The sequence below is a fragment of the Canis lupus genome, chromosome 8, assembly GCF_011100685.1.
Source record: "Canis lupus familiaris isolate Mischka breed German Shepherd chromosome 8, alternate assembly UU_Cfam_GSD_1.0, whole genome shotgun sequence".
Classification (NCBI taxonomy): domain Eukaryota; kingdom Metazoa; phylum Chordata; class Mammalia; order Carnivora; family Canidae; genus Canis; species Canis lupus.
In genome coordinates this window covers 16,732,151-16,742,494 of record NC_049229.1, presented here as the reverse complement: position 1 = coordinate 16,742,494, position 10,344 = coordinate 16,732,151, and the positions used below count along the sequence as shown (strand labels likewise).

The 10,344-nt window shown below is 49.5% G+C and overlaps 1 protein-coding gene across 1 annotated transcript; it reads right to left on the bottom strand.

Annotated features, from left to right (window-relative positions):
- Positions 1-759: 759 nt before the first annotated feature.
- On the bottom strand, positions 760-1,935 carry SSTR1 (somatostatin receptor 1). Its single transcript, NM_001031816.1, has one exon. It carries the CDS (start codon positions 1,933-1,935, stop codon positions 760-762), a length of 1,176 nt encoding a protein of 391 aa, NP_001026986.1.
- Between the last annotated feature and the right edge of the window lie 8,409 nt (positions 1,936-10,344).

The window sequence follows — 10,344 nt, the reverse complement described above, 5'->3', positions numbered from 1 at the left end:
CCTCTTTGCTCCAAGAGGGGGGGCTGGCTGGGGACTGCACGACGCCTGCGGTTCGAAGCGCGGGACCGACTTCACTAAGCCCCTGGCTCCGCCGCGGGTGGGGTGGAAGAGGTGAGGGGGTTCCGCGCAGGGCACGACCCCACCCGAGAGCAGGAGGAAAGACCAACCGCCCAGGTCCTTCTCGGGTCCTACTTCCCGTCACCGAGGGCTGAGCACGGCGAGAGCGGCGATTCCCCAGGCTCCGCTAGGGGCACCCCGCGGAGCCTGGCGGGCGGAGGGGCGCGGCGGGGCGGGCGGGGCGGAGGGCGAGCTGGGGACTCACCCCGCGGGAAGCCCGTGGCGGTAACCGAGGCGCAGCTTAAACAAAAATAACGGCTGGCCGGGCTGACAGTCAGGCCGAGTTGACGACGTGAACGAGTTCATGATCTGCACCTGCAGGACGGGGCGGAAGGAAAGATCGAAGTTACAGAGTGGGGAGCACAGCGGGGCGCACAGCGGGGCGAGGCAGTGCTAGCGCAGAGGAGGAGGGACCGAACGTAGCCGACGGAGGAGAAGGGAGCCAGCAAGCCTCCCCAACCTGTCAGCCAAGTGCCCGAGGCAGCTTTGTCGCGCGACTTCCCCCCCACGCGCACGCAGTGCCGGGGCCCCACTTTGCCCCCGCCACACCCAGGCGCCTGGGATACTGTCACCTCTCGCACCCGGCCTCCCTTCCTCCTCATCTTCCTCCTCCCGTGCGCAGGGCCCTCGCGTGGCCGAGGCTCAGAGAGTCGTGATCCGAGACGTGCAGGTGCCATTACGGAAGACAGCGCCTCCCGACTCCAGGTTCTCGGGCTGGAAGTCCTCCACGCTGTAGGCGCGGCTCTTGAGGGCCGTGGCGTAGTAGTCGACAGGCTCCTCGGCCGCGTTGTCCATCCAGCTGAGGCACAGGATGCGCTGGAAAGAGCGCTTGAAGTTGTCCGAAAGGAAGCCGTAGAGGATGGGATTGGCGCAGCTGTTGGCGTAGCCCAGGATGACCGACAGCTGGCTCACCGTGGCGTCGTCCTGCTCGGCAAACACGTTGACCAGCTGCACTACATAGAAGGGCATCCAGCAGATGACAAACACCATCACCACCATCATCACCATCAGGGTGATCTTGCGCTCCGAGCGCTTGCGCTGCTGCCAGCCGGCCTTGAGAGCCACCATGCGCATTTTGGCGATGATGAGCACGTAGCACAGGCAGATGGCCCCGACGGGCAGCAGGAAGCCCATGAGAAACGTGTACAACACGAAGCCCACTAGCCAGCGCTGGGCCGGCTCAGGCATGAGCATGTTGCAGGCCACCGTGCCGTCACTGTTGGCCGCTGTGCGCGAGAAGACCACGATGGGCAGAATGACCAGCAGCGAGAGCACCCACACGCCCAGATTCACCACCTTGGCCACGGTGGGCCGGCGGTAGCGTGCCGCCTTGATGGGGTGCACCACGGCCACGTACCGGTCCACGCTCAGCACAGTCAGACAGTAGATGCTGGTGAACATGTTGACCGCGTCCACGCTGAGCACGAGGCGGCAGAGCAGCGCGCCGAAGGGCCAGTGGCGAAGCAACGTGGAGGTGACCAGGAACGGCACGCTGAGCATGAGCAGCTCGTCGGCGATGGCCAGGTTCAGGATGTAGATGTTGGTGGCCGTCTTCATTTTGGCGTAGCGCAGGATCACGTAGATGACCATGGAGTTACCACACAGCCCCACCAGGCACACCACGGAGTAGATGAAAGAGATGAGGATGGCGCTGCCCTGGCCCTCGCTCAAGGTCCCGTTCTGGGACGCGTTTCGCCCCGGCTCCTCCATGCCGTCCGCGGCGCCGGCCCCGGGGCCCCTGCTGCCGCCGCCTTCCCCGCAGCTGCCCGGGCTGGGGCTAGGAGAAGAAGGAGAGGAGGCAGTGCCATTGGGGAACATTTCAGCTGACGGGGGCCGGCGGGGCCGCCCGGGCCGGGCGCTCTCCCCGCGCCCCCGCCGCTCGCGCGCTCACTCGGGGCCCCGCCCGCGCGCCCGCCGGGAGCTCACTGCAGCCGGGCCCCTGGGGGAGCGGGCGGCGGCCGCGGGAAGCTCGGCTCGGACGGGCGCCGGCGGGGCGCATTGCCCGGCGGCTGGAGGCTGGAGGCTGCGGGGCGCCCGGGCACACGCGAGCGCCGAGAGCCGCGGCCGGCGGGCTGGAGCCCCGCGCCGCACAGCCATTAAGTGGCGCGGCTCCGGGCTGGTGAATGATTAATAGGCACCACCAGCGCGTCAGCAGCTACGGAGAGGGAGGGGTGGGGGTGGGGGTGGGGGTGGGGGGAGGAGGGGGGAGGCGGTGGAGGTGGCTTACCACCCCTTGCCCAACGCTTTTCCTTCCCAGTGCTGTGCTCTGATCAACTCTGGCAGCTGCTTCTGGGGAGGGGGTTCCCCTGCGGTACCCTGTACCCATCCCTCAGGGGGAACGCCTTCTTGGAGGGCGGGTGTAGAATCCGTCCCCCCCCCCCCCCCCCCCCCCCCCCCCGGCTCCTGTCCGGGGAAGCAGCCCCCAGGCACTGATGTCTGGAGTTCAGCTCAGTTTCCCTCAGTCGCTGCCCGGTCCCGAGACACCCCCAACTCCACTCCCAGGCGATCGTCCCGGGCCCTACCCCCACCTCGCGCTCGCCCTGCCCCTCCCCGCCCGCCGCGCAAGCTGTGGGTCCCCCTTACCCAGGGCGCTCCACCTGCGGCCCGCCGCGTAGATGGCCCGGGCAGAGTGCCGTGCGGGCTGGCGGCCCGTGACGTCCTTCGCGCGGTGCCACTCCTGTCCTCGGGCTGGACCCGCGCACAGGCGCCCACGCAGACAGTCTTAGAGTCGCTGCGACTGACCCAGAGCGGGGTTAGGAGGAGGAAGGACACACACCGCGCGCCTTAGGAGGTCCTGCGTTCCAACACCGCGGGCAGCTCTTCGCCGGCGGGAGGGATTTAGGGGCCCGAGTGAACCCCTGCGAATCTCCTAATAAAGCCTGTAGTGCCCAGAGCCCCCTGCGCCTCCCAGAGGAATCTGGGCCGCAGAAAGGAGGCCGCGCGGCGGGGAGCACGGCAGGAGCCGGGGCTCCCTCCCCCACGTGCCAGGCGCGGCGTTGGAAATCCATCTAGGTGTGCACTGGGCAGAGATACGGCTGCGCCGCTCCGAGAGGCTCCGCCTGCGTCCCTGCTGTACTTTGTACCCGGGAGAGTTGGCGGGCCCCGGGGAGGAGAGTGTAAAGCCCCGGGAGAGCAAGGATGCCAGCTCCTCGAAACCCACGCGCGGCCCGCCGTGCGGGTGACCAGCCCCGGCACCAGCTCCACAAACTGGCAGGAAGACCTCCGGGGCTTTCCGCGACTTACCAGGGTTTCAGCCTTTTCTGAGGCCCCTGGACGTGTGACCCCGTTCTGGTTTACTTTCCGAAACTTGGAAGAGACAGGAATCAATCGATGTAGGCACGCCTAAAACTCGCTTGCTGCATTTAAGGATTGAATGGTTTCTGTGCAGGAGGATGAATGTTCAATCACCGTGATTTTTAACCACCTCTGGGACTTCCTACCATCCCTAGTCTAGGCTCGCTTTGGCTTTCTACCGGTTCCAGTCCAAGGAAGGATCAGTCCACCCAGCCCTCCTGTCCCTTTGCGAAACCCATCAGGTCTTTCTCTGAAGTGGCCCCAGGAAGACTGACCTGCAGCAGACTAGGGCAGGGCCTCTTTCAAGCTTGAGCTTTGTCTTCAGCTTTCTTGTTAGTTCCTCCTTCCTTTCAACCAGGTGGGATGCCCATGGTGCCCTGGGTCTCAAGTCCCTGCCCACCCCACCCACCCCACCCCCTGCGCCCCCATCACTACAGTTTGCACTCAGGAGAGCAATCTGAAACAGAAACTCAACTCCTCACTGAAGCCAGACCGTTCAGCATGAAGAAATGGATGCAGAACTTGGGGGGGGGGGTGTATAATTCCTATCGCCCCTTGTTTTGTATGGGCAATCTTCTGCGTATATGTGTTTTAGTTCCTGAACCTAAATGCTCCTGAAGGGGAAAGAATGACTTCTGTAGTGTGTTGATTATACCAGTCAAAGATAAATTATGTCAGGCCCTCCTAGGAAGGTGTACAATGGACACTGAATTATTAATGAGAAATGTGCTAGGAAAGAATTTGAAATTTCATAAGGCCCAAGCTATTTAACCCATTACTTTATCTAAACAAATTACTTTTTTACCTTTTATGAAAATGGGATGTGGAATTGATGGTTAGTTGTGTTTTATCTTCCTTAAAAAATACTGAACATATGGAGAGGGAAAAAAAAGAATGTTCATCAAGTTTTTTTTTTTTTTTTTTTAATGGCCATTTTTTCCCCCAGAAGAGCTTTTTTACAAGCCAAGCCTCATAATGGTTTAGATGCCTCTTTGCCAATCACTGACTAAAGACACCTGGCTATTCTTCAGGGGGCTGACATTTCAACAGTCATCATTTAAATGCCTTGGCATTGATCATGGTTGCTCCAGGGGGAGTAGGTGATGGGAGCCAGTAAAGCACAGCTCTGTTGTTCAGACTCTCACATGTTCACTTCGCAGCTCACCTTAGGAAAATCTCCTCTCCATTTAGTGGTAGTCTTATATACCAAAGAAGAAAACTTAAGACCTGACATGAAGATGTTTGTTTGTTTGCTTGCTTGTTTCTGAAGTGGTTTCTATGATGAATTACTTATCTATAAAAAAGATTGACAAGGAAATATCATTTACACCCACTAGAATGGCTATAATAATTTTTAAAGGAAAAAAATGTTGGCCAGCATGTAGAAAAATTGGAAACCTTACATGTTGCTGATTGAAATAAAAAATAATGCAGCAGCTTTAGAATGTTATCGATTTTTCAAAAAGTTAAACAGAATTCCATATGACCAGCAACATCCTGCCCCTAGGTATTCCCCCCCCCCATACACAAAACCCTGCAAATAGGCATTTGAACAAAAATTGGTACACTAATGTTCATAGCAACACCATTCATAATAGCCAAAAAGTCAAACCCAAATACCCATCAACTGATGAATGGATAAACAACGTGTAGTACATCCTCTCAACAGATTATTCATCCACAAAAAGGAATGAAGCACACATACGTGAGCCTTGAAAACATCATGTGGTGAAAGGAGCAAAACAGAAAAAGTCATGTATTGTGTGATTCCATTTGTCTGAGACATCCAGAACAAGCAAATCCATAGAGACAAAGCTGCCTAGAGGTTGGCAGGCTCTGAGGGGAGAAGGAATGGAAAATGACTACTTAATGGGTACAGGGGTTCTTTTTTGGGTGATGGAAATGTTTTGGAGTTGGATAATGGTGGTGGTTGTACACTGTGAATGTACCAAAGGCCACGGAATTGTGCATTTCAAAATGGTTAACATTATGATTTTCATAGCATGTGACTTTTACTTCAGTAAGAGAGTGATCGAGATGGGTATGAGTCATGTTGTGTTATGGATTCATTTCAGTCACATATTTCTTAACAATGTATCTGTGAATTAATCCATGAACAAACAAAAACAATCCAGCAGAAGACAGCATATCTGGGCTAAATAATATGAGGTTGGGGTTGCAGCTGTTTTGAAATTATATTAGGAACAGGAGCCCAGTTAGGAATCCGCCTGCCTCTCAGACCTTAATTTAATGTCTCTTAATGAAACTGGAGCACTAATGTGGGCATGGCATTGTTATAATGTGTAAGGAACACAGCCTAAGAGAAGTCAGAACTCCACAGTCTTCATATCTTGTTTTAAAACTATTTATTTATTTTTAAAAATATTTTATTTAGTTATTCATGAGAGACACACACACACAGAGAGGCAGAGACATAGGCAGAGAGGGAAGCAGGGTCCCAGTGGGAGCCTGATGCAGGACTTGATCCCAAGACCCCGAAATCACGACCTGAGCTGAAGGCAGACCCTCAACCACTGAGCCACCCAGGTGCCCCCAAACTTTTTTTTTTTTTTTTTTAAATCACAAATCTAAAGCCTGGAAAAGCTTAGGATAGGCTTGTTTTCCCTGTGAAAGTTAACCACCCTGTAGTCTTCCCCTCTTTGGTTATTATCTTTTCTATGCTTCTGTAATATGAACATTTCTAGATAGGAGAGAAGAAAATGATGGCTGCCTGCAAAAAGGGGAGAAGGAAAAGTTCTAACTTAGGGAGTTGCAGATTCTTAAGTGAGCAGTTTTTCTTCCCCATCTCAGTACTCTTACAAGTTACACTCTCCTATGCTATCAGGTACCAGGTGCACACTTGGATTACTGTATTTATCACACTGTGCTGTGATTTCTTTGTGTACTTATCTCTCCTTCCTTCTATATCTGTAAGCTTGCTGAGAACAGTGGCTATATTTTACTTATCTTTATATCCCCAGCACCCAGCACAGTACCTGGAAAATTGCCAAACACCGCCTTATTTTATTTTTCTGAGGTATGCCATAGATAATATCTTTCTTTTGTTCCAACCCATAAGATGTAGATACAAAGAAATGAACTTCCAGCCCCTTGCAAGAAAAGTTTTAATATCTGTGTAATATCATCATCTGTAATAATTTATTATACATTTAAATCATTCTGAACAATTTCAATTTGCATGTCCTATATCAACAGTGATCATGCTGATGATTCCTTCATTGATCATTCTTGGTCTTAAATTTCTTGGCAGAGAAAAGGCTCTGAAAAAATGGGTGGTACGTACTTTAGTAGCTAATGATGGTTATTTAATAGCATCATGCAGTGTGAAAGCCATTATATGTGGAAGATCGTTTCTTTTAATTGCAGTCCTGAGTCTCAGTTGGTTTGGTGGAATAGTAATTAACAGGAGCTCAAACTCTGCTTCTGTCAAATCATTAATAATGTGATTTTTCCAACTGAAGCCTATGGTGGTCTTCAAATGAGTTTCTCTAATCAATGCAGTGCTAAAGTGCTGGTTAGGCCAGGGATTAAAAGGAACACTTTCTGGAATGTGCTCTGCACTAGCATCATCACAGTTGTGTTTACAAACACCTGTCTGGGCAGATGGGACCAAGGTGGCGATAAGGGGCAAGCACCATTCAGCAATATGGCCCTCAGCAAAGGTATGTGTCACTTAAAGACCATCTGCCACCAAGCAGTTAACGTGATGACAGTCTGATAAGAAAGTTAACCAGAGTGCAAAAGTGGTGATGAAACTAAGGAAGAATGCTGGACCTCATTTTCCAGGGATGCCCCCTTGCTTCACAGCAGCCCTGGTTGCCTGTGGTTCAGTTCATCACCAATCTCAGCAACTCACCCTGGCCTGCTGATTTTCCTATTGCCTCTTCTGTGAAACAGCATGACAGAGTCATTTTTGTGCTTTCAAAAAAGACACACATGGTGCAACAACTCACATTTTCTCCTATGGATTCTCTTACTACTGGATACTATTTCTAATAACAAGAATTCAGCACATACGGGAAAGTATTCATTATTATCGATGAAAAAATAAAAATAGAGCAAAGAACAAAAGCAGGTGCATGTTACTCAGATTATTTTGAGTAGTCCTTACCACTAGTACATTTTTCTCTAACGTCATCTGTTAGTCAAGGATTTCCAGCTCAATTTAATTTCGAACAATTTTATCTAAATTTGTTGACGTTATTCTTTTTAGCAGAAACCTCAAAAATGCCTTCAAAATCACAAGACCACATTTTTGTTTCTTTTAATTGATGTTTGATTTTAAGCAGAGCATTTTTTTTTTAAGATTTTATTTATTTATTCAGAGAGACACAGGAAGAGAGGGAGAGAGGCAGAGGGAGAAGCAGGCTCCATGCAGGAAGCCCAACGTGGGACTCGATCCCGGGTCTCCAGGATCACATCCCAGGCTGTAGGCGGCGCTAAACCACTGCACCACCGGGGCTGCCCTTAAGCAGAGCATTTAAACAGTTACAGCAAATCACTCATTCCCTGAGAAAGGGTTGTTTCTTTGGAGTGGGCTGATTTGTCAATCGGTTTCATCAATCGGTTTCATCTAAGGAACAGCCCAAAGCCAGCAAAACAAAAACAAAAACAAAAACAAAAACAAAAACAAAAACTGGCCGTGGGAAGGAAAGACAGCTTTGTAGATGAAACCCGTGAAGCTATCTTTTATTTTTTAAGATATAAAAAGTTTTGTTCTTAATTAAAAACAAAAAGGCATATAATTAGAGAGTGATTTAAATCTATGTAGTCATCACAATACCTGCCACTGCGATACTGCCACTTTGTTCTCATTTTAAGTATGTTGAGGCAGGAGACCAGGACCAAAACATTGCTTTACTTAGATGACACGAGACAACTAAATGACTGATCTTCTCTTTTTTTGTAAGTGGAAGGTGGAACTGTAAATAATGGGTTTGTGTTGAATACATCTCTATCTTCTACCAGAGATAGGAGGAATGGGGCAATATGTCCGTGAGCTACAGACTCAGAAGGCAGGCTCAGAACCACTGAGATTGGTCTAGAAAGAGAACTCCTGGATGGCCACTCATCTTTCTCTTTCTGAGGGTGGGCTGCCTCCCCAAAGCCAGGCCCTGCCTCTGCTCTTCTTTCTCCAGGTAACATGGGGTGGTATTTTATTTTGTCCTTGGGGAAGAAGCAGCCTATGTGACAAGCTTGATTCTTCCTTTCTTGTCAGAAGAGGGAGGCAAGAAGATAGCACAATCCAGGAAGGACCACTTGGCCTAGAATAAGAAATTACCATTCCTTGTTGATGGCCTGGGTGAACTGAAATTTCTCTGCTTATGCAATTTGCCAATACATTGGCTTCTAATACTGTATCCTGTGATTAAAAAAAAAAATCAGAGAAGTGAAACTCAGACTATAGTAGAACAGACTGAATTTCATAGCTGTGTTATGTATAGTCACTTTTTTTTTTGCCTCAATTTCTTTTTTTTAAAGATTTTATATATTTATTCATAAAAAACACACAGAGAGATCAGAGACATAGGCAGAGGGAGAAACAGGCTCCGTGCAGGAAGCCTGATGCGGGACTTGATTCCAGGACCTCAGGATCATGGCCTCAGTCAAAGGCAGCCACTCAACCACTGAGCCACCCAGGTGTCCCTTTTTGCCCCCATTTCTTAATAACAAGGTACTAAAAATAAATATCATAATTCCACTATGTATGAATAATGCTGGTTTAATCAAAGCCAAATAATTTATTCATTAACTTAACAAATATTTATTGAATGCCCACTGGGTGGCAGACACTGGTCTAGGTGCTGGAAATATAGTGGCAAAGATTAAGTAGTTTCCTATAGACTTCTAGAGAGACAGAAGGAGAGTAAGCAAGTAGACTTATGGGTAGTGGAATTGCATTTGGTGATAAGTCCTAAGAAGAAAAATTAGAGATGAGAGGCCAGAGATTGCTAGAGAGGCTGGGTGTATTTGACCTAGGTTGGACCGAAAGGGAAGGGAAGAAGATGATGCTTGAGAGGCACTGAGTGATGCGAAGGTAAAGGAGCACATCATGGTGGGGGGAGGTGTGTTCCAACAGAGCATGTGAAGCAGTTCAGGCCCTTGGAGGAAGATGTGGAGCATGGGGTGCTATGGAATTGTGGTTGGCCTGTGTGACATCTGGGCCCAATCCACCAGTAAACAGTAGTAGTCTATTATACTTCTAACAGCAAAAAACTGGATGGGGCAAAAGAGGCATTAATATATTTCTTGCATTTAATACAATAGAATGGAAACTAAATACTAAAAATGGTGTTGCAGGTGAATTATTATTGACACAGAAAGATAGTCAAGACATTGCTAAGCATGAAAAGTCTATTTCATTATCAACAATAGCCACACTATGAAGAAAGCACAAATGTCCATCGATGGATGAATGGATAAAGAGGAGGTGGTATATATACACAATGGAATATACTAGCCATCAAAAAGAATGAAGCCTTGCCACTTGCAATGATATTTATGGAGCTAGAATGTGAAATAAGTCTGTTAGAGAAAGACAAATCTCATGATTTCACTCCTATGTGGAATTTAAGAAACAAAATAGATGGACAAACGGGGGGGGGGAAGAGAGAGAGAAAGCATAAGAGACTCTTAATGACAGAGAACAAACAGAGGGTTGATGTAAGGAGGTGGATGGGGGATGCAGGAGATGGATATTAAGGAGGGCATGTGTTATGATAAGCACCGAGTGTTGTATGTAAATGATGAATCACTGAATTCTACTCCTGAAACCAATATTGTACTATATGTTAACTAACTAGAATTTAAATAATTTTTCTTAAAAAGTCTATTTCAAAACTACCTGGGACCCCTGGGTGGTTCAGCGGTTTAGCACCTGCCTTCAGCCTAGGGCATGATCCTGGAGTCCCA

Excerpts from the sequence above, each read along its gene's own strand:
- SSTR1 (NM_001031816.1), bottom strand. The coding sequence starts at position 1,935 with ATGTTCCCCAATGGCACTGCCTCCTCTCCTTCTTCTCCTAGCCCCAGC.